Below are 16,301 nucleotides of genomic sequence, written 5' to 3'. Positions count from 1 at the left end.
GTGGAGCGGCAGCACAGGACAGACCTGCAGTACTGGGTCAACTCCAGAAATTTGTTCTCCAGCTTTCCCTGGAAAATGGCATTCAGTGTCTTCCCATCGATGACCAATCCAACTTCTGGCACTGTGGCTCCTGAGGCAGGGGGAGGTGTCTCAGAAGGTAGGCGGAACCCAAAGAGCTTGCGCTCTGGCTTCTGTGGTCCATGAAATTGCTTCACTTCTTCCAGGGCACAGTTGAGGATGGATTCACAAGTTTCCTATAAAGAGTCGGAATAATACATTTGGTGTTAGTAAGCAACATTGGAAATGTAGGTTTAAAATTTCACTATATACTTCAATAAAATAGTTACCAAACTCTACCACCATAGAGATCACTTACCTAGGAATCATTCTCTGATTTTTATATTTCTCTGCAATATTTCAAACAACATCAAAGCTATATTAATTTGGAATCAAAATTAATGGCCAAAATAGGAGATACTGCTTGGGCATGGGCATGACAATAGCTCAGCAAGATGGGGGCTGATATGGGGATGGTATGAAATACTAAACAATACTCATGTGATGGTAAATAGGACAATATGTGCTAGAATAATGTTTTCTGTGTGTCATTTTAGCTCTCCTTTGTTCCTCAGAACAGTCCTGTGTGTAGGTAGGTTTTTTTTTTTTTTTTTTACCAATGTTAGTTTAGAGATGAAGAAATAGAAACTGAAATTTTTAGTAACTTGCTCAAGGTCATCCAACTTGGTAGTGGAGGCAGACCAATACTACTCAAACTGTAGCCTCCTAATGGAAAAAATACATGAACTGTGTGTTTATCTGTTGGTGTGAATGTGTTGGTCACTGTACATGGATGTGAAAGTCTTATTGGTTTAAAGAAACATTTTTTTCTGCTCTAACTTTACCTTGAAACATACTGAAGAAGTTTATTTCCTCTTATCAATTCTCCTCCATTCCTTTTGGTTATGTCAGATTTCGGTTCTAAATATATTCTTCATCCTCTTTACATTCCGTAAACATCATTTTAAAATAAAGCTAGAGAAAAACTGTGGCAGTCAACTCTATTATCGATTCTAATAGCACTGTGCCGTTCACATGGTCTTTCCTTAGCAGTATTTTTCATTTACTGCCGTGCCAAAAATTTCTTCCAGAAATGAATTTTAAAATGCCCAAAGTGAATCAATGTAAATGAAGTCATTAAAGAAAAAACAGTACAGGCAATACATGGATTTTTTAAAAAAACTGTGGAAGTTGTTCTCAAATGACAGGTTTGGAAACCATTGATCTAGAAGCTTCTGAAAATGTTATAATTTCTTCTGGAGGCAGTAGGACTGCAGTTTATTATTCCCGAGCCTTCCTTTAGGAAACACTAAAGAGGCAGTCAGTGTGCACAAACCCTAAAGCGCCACCGGAAGTAGTTCAAGCAGCCTCTGGTAACACCTGAAATACTTGCTTGGGAAAGAGATCAAGATAGTCCTTGCTGGAAGTTGGGATTAGCATACATTTTAAAAATTCCTCCAGCATAGGACCACTGCAAGTCATTGGGAATGTAAGCTTCCAAATAAAATCCCAGATTTTGAATTTTCTATGTAATAATCCCATTGGTTACTGCTCATTTAACATTTGGTATGTCAGATATTGTGGTAGGCAGCCCCTTAGCGGGTTCTCAGTGATCTCCACCCCCCAGGATTCATGCCCTTGTGCAATCTCGTGAGGGCTAGGACTAAGTGACTCCTTTCTAATGAAGAGAATTCTGCAAAAGTGATGGGATGCCACTTCCAGGTTAGTTTATAAAGACTGGCTACCAATGCCACATTCTTTCCCTTGGATGGCTTGCCTGGGGAAAACCAGCGGTCAGGCTGCAGAGCACTCTGTGGAGATGCCCACGCAGCAAGGACCAGGCCTGCTAACAATCATGTCCATGAGCTTGGAAGAACTCCCCTCCATCCCCAAACGACCCATCCCATTGAGCATCTAGCTGAACACACAACTCTGACTGACAGTTTTGACTGAAACATCAAGAGAGACCTTGAACCAGAGGTACATACCCAGCTAGGCCACTCCGGGACTCCTAACCCACTGAAACCTTGTGATAATAAATGTTTCTCCGCTTTTAGTGGCTAAGTTTTGACATAATTTGTCAACAAATACAAATCCTATGCTCATAAGTATTTTCCTCCTATGACCTTATTTAATCGTCCAAAATAGCCTCTGAAATAAATCTTTTCTAAATGAAGTTCAGAGTTACGGTATCTGGACAATATTAAGCTTTCAAATATGTTGTTAATAATAACAATAATAGCTGCTAGTATTAGTTTCTATTTAATACTATAGTCCCTTCTAAGATCCCTTAACAGATCAACACTTCCAGTGATGGGTTATTAATTCTCTCATCTTACGGCTGAGAACCCTGAGGTCTTGATAGGTCCCCTAACTTGCTTATGGCTTTAAGATGCATAACGAAGAAACAGTAACTCTAAATCAATTTATAATGAATTAGGCAGATAAAAACCCTTGGAGAAAATATCCACTGAATATGTAATTACATTAAACGGGGGTTGAAATAAATCTGAGATTTAGAATGGATTTCCTCAGGGTCTCTCTTGACATATCTAGGCATCCACTCCTTTTCCCCAGACAAGAAGATGAGAAAGACTCATAGGCTTAGCACGCCCGGGGTGTGGGGAGAAACTAACAATCAGACACCATCATGGAAGGTCCCAGACAACTTTGAAGAGTCGATAGTGACTGAACACATGGAGTGTGGCCCACTGTTCCTTTGGACCTTTGGCTAATTAATCAGCAAACATCTGCTACCTGCAGGAATGCATTGCATTTAACAGAACCTACAGAAGCCGCCCCCTCAATCCCCAACACACACAGGCTGGCTCACAGGTTTTAGTGTTGCAAAGTCCTTTTAGAATCACCTTGAGTGAAATGATCTTTGCGAACAACATTTCCATTGTCAGCAGAGTAGGGTGACATCGACACTATTATGGGGATCAAGCACTCAAGCAAGCTGCAAATTACTTTCTCTCCTAAGCATCATCTTAATGCCAGATATTTCCCCGAGATTATTTTTATTTAGAAAATTCTTTGGGGTTGCATCTAATTATAGCATCATCTGTGCACCTGACAAGAAAGTAAATGGGTTTCCCAACTCATCTAAAGGGCCTCAGGCACTTTCCATAGTATACACTACCTTTTAAAAAGGTGCATATGTGGAGTCTTCATGAAATAAATGCCAAATTCAAACCTCACAAACTTCTGGATCCTGATCAGCTTCAGGCAACAATGGAAGTCCGAGATTCCATCCTCCTCCTGCCTTTTTCCCTGTGGTCTTTCTTTCCCATCTTCCTCCCTCTGCTCCACCCTCCTCCCCGTGGCATGCTCTAGGTCTCCAGGTCCCCTCCACTCACCACCGCTGCAACACAGTGCTTTCCTTGTTAAGACCCACATCTAATGCCATCCTTGCCTCCTTCTGATAGGAGCATACAAGTCAGCGCCCACTTCCCACAGTCCCAACAAGACAGTGGAAGTTCACTTTCTGCAGTTTGCATTGTGGAAATAGACTTCTCCTCTTAAATATAAAATTGCGTTACAATTTTCAATATTCTTCTTCAGATTGTACACAGCCCTCTCTCTAAACCTTGCTCTCTGCCACCCATAACCTGGTTGGGTTGAAAAAAAAATCACAGTTTTAGAACTGTGCTTCTCTCTCTCTCCGAACCCATCCAAGTGGACTGGTCTCATGTGTCATTCCCTCCAGGATGTATTCTGTGGCAAACCAAAGTGACTTACAAATTGGAGCTGAAATTGTAAACTCAGAATAATTTCAGTTTAACTGAGGCTTTTTTCAATGGGTGGTCCATCCAAGGTATAACAAACAAACCGCTGAGGCTCTGAGAGCAAACAGCATTATGTCATGCAGTCCGCACTGGCCTGCAGGAGAGCAGCATTTGCGACTTACTCTGACAGAACCACAGGGTGACCCTGGGCAGGGGACAGCCTCAGTGATCTTCAGTTTCTTCATCTGTAGAATGAGGAGGCTGGGCCAAGGGTAGAATTCAGAAGAGGTAGGACTTTTGAGTATGTACTTTTAGACATAATGTAAATACACTGGCCCACCATATGTGGGGATGAGGTTAGGGGACATAGCGCTGCTTGACTTCCAGGGTCCTCTGAGCTCCAAGATGTTGGGAGGGTGACTTCCTCAAATACCCCAATACCACCCTTAAGCCTGTCCTCTGTTGGCCCGGGCTACTCTGCGCTTGGACATTGGGCCCTACTTTGGCCTCACCTGACTTTCGGTGTTAATGGAGTAAACAGTGTCCGTTTGATCCAACAGTCTGCAGGAGTAGGCGATGTTGACCGCTGTCTCCTGCTTATCTCCAGTCAGGACCCAGAGCTGGATCCCAGCTTCCCGCAGAGCTGCGATTGTGTCTGGAACTCCTTCCTGCAGCCGGTCTTCGATCCCAGTGGCTCCTGGAGTGATCAGAGACACCGGGGATCACATTTACATGGTGGAAAAGCAGCTGCCTAATTTCCCTGGGGCCCTATCGAGCCAGGCAGTAATTATTATTAAAAAAAATATATTTTATTGATTTTTTACAGAGAGGAAGGGAGAGGGATAGAGAGTTAGATACATCGATATGAGAGAAACATCGATCATCTGCCTCCTGCACACTCCCCATTGGGGATGTGCTTGCAACCAAGGTACATGCCCTTGACCGGAATCGAACCTGGGACCCTTCAGTCCCCAGGCCGACGCTCTATCCACTGAGCCAAATCGGTTAGGGCTGCAGTAATTATTAAATATCTTCCACATTCTAGGCTGTGCTAAGCACCCAGAATCCAGCAGTGAAACACACAGAGCTGGCCTCTACTCTCCGAGCTCCAGGGCCTGTTGAATAAGGGTTTGTAACTGAGCTGTATGAGAAGCCCAGGATGCCATGCAAACCTATACCAGGAGGCCTGAACTTCATCTGGAAGGTCAGAGAAGGCCTTGCTGAGAAAGTGTCCTTTAAGCTCAGACCTGGAAGATAAAGCCAAGAGGTGGAGGAGAAAGTGAATTCCAGGCAGAGGGATCAGCATGTGTCAAAGCCCTGGGGTCAGAGTAAGAGAAGACACAGAAAAGGAGGCAGAGTGGGGTGAGAAATGAGGCCAGGAGATAGGCTTTGCTGAGCAGGGCATGAAAGGATTGGAATTTATTTGGTAGCCGAGAAAGCTATTAAAGGGACTTAAGTTGGAGAGTGGCAGGATTAGTTTTGAGTTATAAGAACATCATTCTAGAGAACGGATTGGCGTTTCCAGCAAGCAGCATGAATAATTTGGGGCTAACTGCTAGAAGCCGAGCAGGAGTGCAGACAGCTGCCGGCATAGTGGCAGTGGGAGTGGAGAGAAACAGGCTGAAATCTTGGCTATGCAACTGCTCCCAGCAGAATTAATAGAGACCCAGGTTTTTGCTCATTTTCTTGGAGAGAATTAAATATGCAGCTTCCATACATTTTGAATCATCTCCAGCTTTGCATCAACCTAAATATTGAATAACAGTGGTTAAGCAAAAATAAACCGGCGTTTAAATTGAGATTCATTTCAGAGCGCAGACCCATTTCACTCTGGGCAGGAGCAAGGCATTCATTTCTTTCAATGATTCCGAGTGACAATAGGTTGGCAAAGCAGCTACGCTGAATGCATAGTGAGAAGATCACCCTGCTCTGGGGCCGAGAATGCGAGGCAGCTTCGCAAGGGCAGGGCGGTTTCTCGGTGGCAAGTTGAGCTCTCTGCCCAGCCCCAGCCCTCTCCTTCCCCAGCCGCTTTGAGGAAAGAAAAACAGCCTGGCTGTCATGAAATGTGCCTGTTTTGTATCCGAGGCCCAAACGGCCAGGTAAACAACCGCGGGGAGAGTGATGGCCCGGCCTCAGCTCTCCCTCCCAGGGTTCGCTTGGAAGGTGGGCCTCTGAAGCTGATTGATGTTGTGGGGAGGCAGAGTGAAGGCGAGAGGAGGAAAACCACATTTTTTGTGTGTGAAAGAGAAAATGAAAGAGGAAGGCATGAAGGCCTTTCCCAGCAAAGGGGGCCGGCGGGCCCTGACAAATGTGTTCTCTCTCTTGTGGAACCAGCCGGCGAGCACTTCTCACCAACAGAGACCAGCGCTCCGGAAACAAGGAACCGCAGGGGCGAGGAGGGTCAGGGCCCTGGTGGGATGACCCTTCGGTGACCTTGTGTGGTGGGTGGAGCTGTCTGGCCTAGAGACTTCTGGTGCCTGTGGAAATGAGTTCTCAGGACCAGCTTTCAAGGGGGCCTTGGGAGGCAGCAAACAAAACACAGAAACGAAAGGCTGGAGGAGGGGTGGAGCAGAACTCCGTTTGTTGAGCACCTACTATGTCCAAATCTTGCTGCTGCTTTTATAGAGAAAGGCTTCCTGCCGCAGCGCTGGGCCTTCCTGTCCCCTTGCACCTGGCCTGGCTGAGCAGCCTGGGGTGTGGGTTTTATCCAGGGAAGCAGCGAGGCTCGGAGGCTGTGGGGATGTGTCCCTGGGCACACAGCAAGGTCTGGCAGAGCCATGCCTTGACCCTCGTGCCCGGGTCAGCATCGCCTTCTGAGGTGGAAGAAAGCTGCCCTGTGGCCAGTGTGTGCATGCTGGGCCCGCAAGGCCTTTCCTAGACCTGACTCCCCAGCTGCGAGATGAATCCTGATACATGAAGCCTCCCCTGCTCTCTCAGCAATGCTTTTCGTTCACCAGGAATCCGACGCTGGCTCTTAACTGTGGCCTCCAAGCTGCTCATCTTCCCCCCAGCGTACCAATCTCACTTCTGTGCAGAAAGCACAGATCTGTCCCTGCTTTCCCTCCTGTCCCCGTCCCCTCTCCAAACACTCAGCATGTGATGTGCATGGCCCTTCCTAATCTGTGTGCTGCTGACCTCTCTTCTCCACACTCCATGGTCTAGCCATAGCAGACCTGAGTTACCAACGGGCCCCTTCCCATTGCCTGGAACACGCTCCCCCTTGGCCTGACCAACTCCTCTTCTCCACTCAGTCCAACCTTCCTGCACCCACCTTGGCCCCAGGCCAGGTTAGCACCTTTTACTTTGTGTTTCCATCCCATCTGGTCAATCTTCCAGCCCGGCCCTCATCACACTGTTTAATTACTTGTTTAGTCAGTTTCCTCACTAGACTCTAGAGCAGTGGTTCTCAACCTTTCTAATGCCGCGACCCTTTAATACAGTTCCTCATGTTGTGGTGACCCCCAACCATAAAATTATTTTCGTTGCTACTTCATAACTGTAATTTTGCTACTGTTAATGAATCGCAATGTAAATATCTGTGTTTTCTGATGGTCTTAGGCGACCCTGCTAGCGGTTCTCAACCTGTGGGTTGCGACACAGATATTTACATTACGATTCATAACAGTAGCAAAATTACAGTTATGAAGTAGCAAGGAAAATAATTTTATGGTTGGGGGTCACCACAACATGAGGAACTGTATTAAAGGGTCGCTGCCCTAACTGGTTTGGCTCAGTGGATAGAGCGTCGGCCTGTGGACTGAAGGGTCTCAGGTTCGATTCCGGTCAAGGGCATGTACCTTGGTTGCGGGCATATCCCCAGTAGGAGGTGTTCAGGAGGCAGCTGATCGATGTTTCTATCTCATCGATGTTTCTAACTATCTATCCCTCTCTCTTCCTCTCTTTAAAAAATCAATAAAAAAATAAAATAAAAAATAAAGGGTTGCGGCATTTGGAAGGTTGAGAACCACTGCTCTAGACTCTGGGAGACCAGGTCCCTGTGGCTCTTGTTCCCTGTTGTAGCCCCAATGCCTCGCATGCTATTTGGTACATAGTAGGTACTCAACAAACATTTGAACAAATAGAGAAGCAACCAGTCTCCTAGGCTTCATCCAGCAGAAAGTGCAGGAATGCTCCCGGCACCCTCAGGAGGCTGCATGTGGAATCTGGGTTGCATGTTGGCCCAGTCTGTGCCAAATCTCTTGAAAGGCACCCCGGGGAAGGCTCCTAATTGAGACACATTTGTAGCAGTGTCAGAATCAGGGCCAAGAACTCCCTTTCCAGCTTGCAGCATTCCTATTTTTCATTTAATGAGGGCTTATTTTTAGCTACCCAGTAAGGTGAGTTGATTCTCCAGATGCTGGGCGGTCTCCATCAGAAGCTCATCTCGGTTGTCGAGGGACGCCTCGGCCTCATGCCGGAAACTGGCCCATCGCTGAAAGTCCTCTTCACTTAGGACCTACGGGACAGGAATAGGCTCGGTCACAACTCTGATCCCCTTCCCATGTGCCTGTTTGAGCTTCTCTATACAATTAGATGGGGCTTTCTCCTCGATGATTGCTTTCTTAAGTGCATGAATCTATGAAGGATTGATCCTCATGTTCCATTATCACCAAACATCTGTTGAGCTCTTGCCCTTCTCTGGGCACGGAAGACAGACAAGATCCCTGCATGCCTGGGCTTATGTGCTACTGGAGGGTGAGCGACATTGTCCAAGTAAATAATTTAAAATATAGTCATTTCAAGAAATTCTATGCAGAAATTAGAGCGTGATCTGAAGATGTGTGTGTGAGAGAGAGACTGGGTAGAGGGATAGCTGTGGGAAGAGGGCCTATTTCATTTGAATCTTCAGGTCTCTTAGACAAGGTGACATACAAGTTGAGAGCCAATGACGAGAAGGTTTCAGTCACGGGGAGGGGCAAGTGCAAAGGCTGTGAAAAAACAATGAACTTGGTTTTGTCTATTCCTTGTAAATACCAGTTGGCTAAAGGATAGAGAGCCAAGTAGAGAAGAGCCAGCAATGAGGTTGGAAAAGTAAACAGCAACCAGATCTTGCACAGCCTGATAGAATTCTCCACCAGCTATTGGAGGTGGTACCAAAAGCTGGAAGAATACAACTAGAGGACATATCTTCCTCCCTTGAAGTCCCATAGTACTTTAGACCCCCTTGCTGGAATTGCATGAATACAGCAATGAATATCCCTAGATTTTCTCTCTATGCATGGCACATAGGGAAAACCAAGGGGATATGAATAGGCCTGTTGCTCTTTTGAAATTCATAGTTTTATTAGAGGAGACAAAATAGGCACAAATAATTTCAATGGAAAATAGAAGGTGGTATAATTACAGCTATAGAGTAGTAAGCACTGGTTGCTGTTCCATGTACACGTGCTAATCTCCATGACAACTGTATGAGGTAAGGAGTGCTGACACCATTCCATAGTTAAGAAAATCCAAAACTCTGGGAGATGAAGAAATTTGCCCAATGTCACACAACAGATAAGTGGTGAGATTGAGACTTGTACCCAGATAGGTCTGGCTTTAAAGTGGGTGCTCATAATTTCTTAAATTTTTATGGTTGCCTAAGGACCATAAAAGAGATGAGCTCTGGCGATTTATGGAGAAATAAATCCAGCCATCTAGAAATAGCTATAATGTCCATTATAGCTCCCTCCCTGATTTTAGGTGCCTCATTAGATGCCCCTGCTCTGGGACTCTTAGCTCTCTGTCTGCCTCACCTGCAGGGGCTGCCAAGTTGAAGACCTGCAGGAGGTGAGGTATGTAATCTACATGACTATGACTGGGCCAAGGGAAACAACAGGGAATAGTGGGGACTGTGGCCAACCACAACACAGCAGAATACATTCCTTCTCAGGGATCAGCTGCTACATGGCTGTAGCTATTTGCTTCCATTCGAGAATGGAGACCCATTTTGACAGCTCCTCTAAATTTTTGGGAGAAACCAGAAATCTAGATTTTAAGGTGATCACATAAAATCTCCCAAATTCCAAAACTATGCAAATAATGCAGATTTTAAAAGAATTTGCTGAAGGCAAAATTATAACATTAAACATTATTTTTATGAGTTAGGGGTAACCAATTACATATACAAATAGCCACACTGATATGGAACCTTGCCGTTCAGATTTCTGCCCCAGCAAAACTGTCAGAAGTCCTGGGTCTTTGTGGTAAATCAAAATAGCTAATTTTGAAAACATTAAAGCAACCCACATTAAGGGTCTTCTAAAAAGAAGTAGAAAAGATGAAATCGGGGTTGTGGCCCTTCACCTACTTCACGAAAAATCTGTTCTCACCTTCTTGGCGATGCACAGTGTCCGAAGACCATCTCTTGCATACAAGTCTAGGTGCTTCTGTGTCCGCGCTCGGATTTTCCTCAGCTTCTTTTCCACATCAGTGTCAGTCACTGTGAAGGAGTCATTGTCCCGTATGAAGTCATATACAAATGCTCAGGGATCCCCGTTCTTAACATTCGGGAATCTTTAGCAGAGAAATCCCCTCACAGCCCTCCACAGAACCAGAGGGACTCTCCTGGCTGTCAGGGTGCCCAGAAATGGGATCTCTGGGAGTCCTTCCATTGTCTGCTCTCTACAGCTGATCATCAAAAGCTTGACTGATAAATGCACTACTTAGGAGGGTAGGTGGTCCAAGATGTTCTTACCAAACACCTGTCTGCATCAGAATTATCTGGGAACTTAAAAACAAAAAATAGATTCCCAGGTCCAGTTGAAGCTCTGCTGAATCAGAGACCAGACAGCTGGATCTTTATGATGACCCCAGGTGCTTTCTTTGTAGCCACTTTAGCCCTGGATGACCAACGGGTTGCTAAGTGTGAGACACTACCCATCACCTTCTCTGTCATCTATTTCAGTCCTTGTATCAAGTTAGGTTCCAAGACAGCTTTGGACCTGAATCCCATTGCTAAGTTCATCACCACACTAGGTTTGCAAGAAATGGTCTTAGAGAAAAAATTGTTTGCATTTCCTACCAATATAGTGTTTAGAATGAAAAATACTTCATTGTGCTGCTCAAAGTCCCCTTTATGAAGTCCTACATAATACATTTCTTTTAGAAAAAAATTAATCTTTTTCTCTCGAATTCCAGTACTTTTATCTACCAGATAAAAGGAATTTTTCATCCTGGGTTTGTGGGTATAGGGCAGGATTGATGCTATTGCCACTTATTTTATCTAAGATGTCACAGACATCTCTAATCAATTGCAGCACTTTATAAAGCTAAGTTTGGAAAAAGCTTAAGTCATTTTTTTTTTTTTTAAACCAGGGCTAGATTGAGATCTTCAGAGGCCCTAAGTAGGAATCAGATTTCGTGCACATCATCCATCCCTCCATATAATGCAAAATTAAAAATACAATGTTTAACAGTAAGATAAGAAAGCACAATGAGCTCTGATTTTCCCCGCGATACTATTCTACGGCTGTGTTTATATACTGCAAAAATTCTTTCAAAGATGACTTTCTCTTTTTCAGAAGGTGTTACTGTTTTCCTAGTGCCCGAAGCACAGTCTTTATGCATTGTCTTATTGAGCACTATTTGCAGTATTTTATTTTCAAAGACATCAGTTCCTAAGATTAAACCCTTCTGCCTTCTATCTGGTTCCCTTCGAATTGACCTTTTTTTTCGCTCAGGCTAACAGAAACCTCATGGTCAAATTGAACGTTCAAACACCATAAATATGTTAAACCGAGGGTTATATTCCCCCTTCCTTTTCAAAGCTTTAGTCCTCAATTCTTAATAGTAACATTGCTCATGTGTCCTTTATTGGAAGCATCTCTAATCCATTTTGCAACTGGGCGAGGAACAAATAAAAAAACATCTCCAGGGCAGCATTGATGGCTGTTGCCCAGGGGCAGAATACTGTGGCTCCCTTGACTCAGAAACACAGAATTCACTCCTCTGCCAGAGTCTGGGGATAAAGAAACCTAATTAGCTCCCTTCCCATTCTAAACGCTCATCCATCCTCATGAACCTCTTGGCTTTGATCCATAGCTGGTAACGCAGGAGGCACAGGGCTGCCTGGGCAATTCTAAAGCTTGGCTGGAACCAGCTGCCCTGGGAGAATCATAGCCCCATAACCCTCTTCTCCTTGTTAGCCATCAAGAAGCGCCTGTGCACTAATTCATGGTGCTCCAAAACGAGACACTGATAGCTAGGGACTTTGGAACATTTTTCTGGCCTGGTGCAAGTTTATGAAAATCCATTTGGGAGAGACTGGGGGAAAGGATGATAAAGAAGGCCACCTGAGGCTTCCCAGAGTGCACTGAGCCTGGCAGGGAAGTCTGGCGGCATGGAAGGCCTCAGGATACCCGGGCCGAGGATGTGTCATTGGTTACCTCGCCTCTTCTCTGAGGTCACTTCCCTCTCTGGGTTCAGTTGGTCTCTCTCCAAAACTAAGAATTAGGACCACAGTATTTTCTAGGATATGTTAATGGATGTCCTGCTAAAATATAGTGTATGGATAATCCATGTTTCAATGACTTTGGAAAACTAGAAATGGGGATAAAGGAGTTAAAGAGACTTGCTCTTACAAGACCTCCCAAGTCTAGCTCCCAAGCGCTGTCATTCTCCAGGTTGAGGGCATGTGAAATGAAGAAGCGTGTGTTAAGGGACCACTTTGAGGAGAGCAGTTTGTGGCCCGTGTTCCTTGGGATCTGCTGGGCTGAGTGGCGCTGTAACTTGAACTCATCATTGCCCTCCAAGCTGCCTCCTAAACCATGGAGCCCTCTCTTCCTGGAGCCCTGGTGAGGGGGCACTCACCGCAGGCCGGGTCTTCCAGCAGGTCCATGATAACCGAGTCGGCGCCCTTGGTATAGACGATGATGTCGCCCGTCAGCGGGTGCCTCACAACCACGGACATCCTCTTCCTGACAGAGTCAAAGCCCAGGGTGCAGAGGACATCAAAGGTGAGGCAGGTGCCCTGGGGCAAGCGCACAGTCACCTGCGTCGGCGTCCGGGACACCAGTGTGAAGCTGTAGGCATGGGCTGCATGCACCAGGGCAGCCTCGTCGGGGCTCTCGGCCTCGTAGCAGAGCTCGGGGCTGGCCGGGCCGAGGGCCGGGTCCTCCAGCACCTCCTCCAAGGAAGTGCCCGACCCAGACGCCAGGGCCTCACCTTGATCCCACGTGCTGCTCCTGTAGCCGCCGTCAGTATCCGTTGAGTAGCCTCCACTGCACACAGACACGTCGTCTCTGTCTTCTGAGTCCGTGGTGGGCATGGTGGTCCCCAAACTGTCCCCCAGGTCGGTGTCGGAGGGCGCAGTGGATGAGAATGATTGACTGAGGCTTGAAAGCTTCAACTTCTGGAAGAGCTGCTGGATCTTCTCCAGAGAGGTCCCCAGGGCCTTGGTCGATGGTGGCATGGTGACCTTGGGATCGAAGGAGGGAAGGAGAACATTACTCTCAATGTTGGGAAAAAAAGGTCACGCGGTCTGTGGCAGAATCTGAAGGTCATTTTGCAAGAAATGGATTACTTGGGCCATCTGTGGTTGTGGGCAAGTCTTCTCCTCTAGGCGAGCCTCAGTTTACCCACCTGTAAGAGGAGAGCGTCAGGCCAGCTGTTGCCTCCAGCCCTGACATTCTGGGATTGGTAATGACCATCCCACTCTAATCAGAGACAAAGGAAAGAAAAGGAGACAAAAGCCAGACCCATAGTAAGAGTCCACATTCCCCACACCCTTACCATAGCCTTTATCTTTGCATGTATCATCTCATTTCATCTTCCCCAACTTTATGGGATACTATCATTATCCCAACTTATGGATGAGGAAACTGAGGCACAAAGAGGTTAAATAAATTGGCCATCACCACCCAGTGTACAGGGAGTAGAGCTGGGCCTCAGACCTGGTTCTGTCTGACTCCAGAGGTTGGGACCTCCAGCGGCCAGCCAGCTGAAGCCTCCCTGTTCACTTAAAGATTGAGAGGCGGATGCTGTCCTCCCCTGAATGCTGCTTCTTCCTCTTGAAAACAGAGTTCTCGGGTAATGCTACCTTCTCTCAAAGCTCCCTGAAGAATTCTGATAACCCAGCAACTTTTCAGTGGCTGAAGTGACTTCTCAGGGTGGTTTGGGATTAGGATATAAGAAGCGGTGGGGGGGGGTGCTCTGAGTTGGTGCCTGGGTGAACCTTTTTCTTAATTTCATAGCCACAAGTTATAACACCCAATTATTCTCATCAGGCACTCACAGGGGAGCCTGGGTGAGAGTCGGTGGGTAATTAAAGACACAGCTAATTTCAGTACTAAAAAATAATTCAGAGTTGAATCTCCTGTAAATGGCCATCCAGCTGCATTATCTCCTAATTGGCAGAACATTACACATGGCGGTATTTCTTCTAACCCCCATATAAAAGCAGAGACCAGTGTAATATGCTGTTATGGAGTCATACAGATGGTTCTGTCTTGTATTAACCATATATCTTTTGTTGAATTACTCAAGCTCTCTGAGCCTGTTTCTTAACTTTTTTTTTTTTTAACTTTGGTGGAATCTCTTTTATTCTTTCTTTTGTAAAATATATTTTTATTGATTTCAGAGAGGAAGGGAGAGGGAGAGAGAGATAGAAACATCAATGATGAGAGAGAATCATTGATTGGCTGCCTCCTGCATGCCCCCTACTGGAGATCGAGCCTGCAACTCGGGCATGTGCCCTTGTCCGACTTGAACCTGGGACCCACTGAGCCAAACTGGCTAGCGCTGTTTTTTCACTTGTTAAATGCAAAGCCATACAGCATAGGATTGTTTGGTTGTGAGGATTAAAAGATAATGTAGCCAAAGTGTTTGGCATGGAGCCTGGCATGTAGCAAGTACTCAGTAAATATTAACTCTTAATATCTACCCTGCAGACAGATAGACACAAAATTTGAAAGCTACATAGAGAGTTCATATATAACTTTTTCTATTTTATTTAAAAACTAGAGGCCTGGTGCATGAAAATTCATGCATTGGAGGGGGGTCCCTCAGCCCAGCCTGCCCCCTCTCACAGTCCGAGAGCCCTCTGGGGCGGGAGGCAACCCGGCGATCAGGGGAAGGCGATGCCCCTATCACACCTCTGCTGCTGCCACTGCCGGCAGCGCAAGCCTTGGCCAGCCCTGGTTACCTGAGCCTCGGGTGGCACTGGGCGGCTGGGGGGCTGAGAGGACAGGGGGACTCCGGAGGCAGGTGTGTGGAGCAGCCAGACCCACCTGGGGGCGGGCCCAGCCATGCTGCGTGCCTGCCGCCCTGGTGGGGCTGAGGGGACTGGGCGCCGCCATCTTTGAGGGTGTGACTGTCAATTAGCATATTCCCTCTTTATTAGATAGGATAAGGAAACTGAGGCCCAGAAAGGATAAGAGTTCAAGGACTCAGAGGGATGAAATAGTGATACTGTGGCTAGGACCCAAGTGTCTTGTCTTCCTGTTCAGGGTGTCACTCCTTACCCTTACCCTTCCTCCCCTCTTCTGCCACTCCCTCCATCACCGATCCTTACCCTCTGCCTGGGCTCCGTGGTTGTGGAGACCATGACGGAGTTGCAGATGGTTAGGGCGAGAAAGAAGTCAGCGATGGAGGAGGTGGTGGAGAGGGAAGCCTTGGCAGGTCTGGAGTCTGGCAAGTTCTCCAGCCACCGGGCAGCATCTTGTACCTTGGTCAGTAGGTTTTTATCTGGAGTCACATCTTTTTCCTGAGAGAGAAAGAACTTGGTGAGTCTTTCCTAAAGGGACTCAGAGGAAGCCCCCCCCCCCCAACCCCCAAACACACCAGATTCTTTGCATGCCTGGGGAAAGGATAACAGTCTTCCCTGTACTCTTGAATCCAGATGAGTCCCCCTCTGCAAGCCCAGTCACTACAGATTCTTATTTGATTCCTCCCTTTCCCTCACCTCACATGTCCATCAGTTATAAGCTCTGGCAGTTCTTTCATTACATTGTCTCCCCACCATTTGGCCCTCAGTCCTGATGCTACCAACAGGCTCAGATCCTGTAGCCTCACTCCGGGATTTCTGCATCACATCTAAGCTGATGTTGCTGCCTCTCACCTCTTTTCCTTCTAATCCTTCACATGTATCACCCGCACATCTTTCTAAACACCATTTCCCTCAGCTACTCTTGAGCTCAGTAGTCCTTCAGGAGATCTTCATTGCTGGCACAATCAACTTACTCTGTCATCTCAATTTTTTTCACAGTCTCTGCTCCCACCACTTCTCAACACAGACCCTCAGCTTAGCTGGGCGGTGTGTTTGCTGTCTCCTGGATGAATACTCCCATTCTATGCCTGTGTTCTTACCTTGTTTGATAAGTCCCCTCCTGTCTACCCAAATCCTACCTGGACTTCAGTAACCATGAAAAGCACATGGATTGTTCTGGTAAGCTTTTTCCAAATGTGACATACACCCCACGGTGGGTGGGTGGGTGGGGGGCGGTGAACCCTCAGTGGCCTAGCAAGAAGGGAGTTTTCCACCTCTTATGAATAGGATCACTGTAGCCATGCGTCCCCAGTAGGGACCCTGGGGGCCAA

General features: G+C 46.5%; 1 protein-coding gene across 1 annotated transcript in view; it reads right to left on the bottom strand.

Annotated features, from left to right (window-relative positions):
- Positions 1-37: 37 nt before the first annotated feature.
- The window catches only part of LOC308250649 (phospholipid-transporting ATPase VB-like), a gene marked incomplete at its 3' end in the record, with an annotated part of 60,595 nt that continues 44,331 nt past the window's right edge, over positions 38-16,301 (bottom strand). Inside the window, exons 10-16 of the mRNA XM_080673323.1 lie at positions 15,277-15,468; positions 12,576-13,182; positions 10,097-10,206; positions 8,115-8,241; positions 4,298-4,482; positions 121-254; positions 38-68 (exon numbers count right to left, since the gene is read on the bottom strand). Coding sequence (XP_080529449.1) covers positions 38-68; positions 121-254; positions 4,298-4,482; positions 8,115-8,241; positions 10,097-10,206; positions 12,576-13,182; positions 15,277-15,468 — 1,386 coding nt within the window. The remainder of the gene's footprint in view (positions 69-120; positions 255-4,297; positions 4,483-8,114; positions 8,242-10,096; positions 10,207-12,575; positions 13,183-15,276; positions 15,469-16,301) is intronic.

The sequence above is a fragment of the Plecotus auritus genome, assembly GCF_963455305.1.
Source record: "Plecotus auritus genome assembly, chromosome: 6".
In the NCBI taxonomy this organism is placed as follows: Eukaryota; Metazoa; Chordata; class Mammalia; order Chiroptera; family Vespertilionidae; genus Plecotus; species Plecotus auritus.
This window is presented reverse-complemented; position numbering and strand designations above follow the sequence as displayed.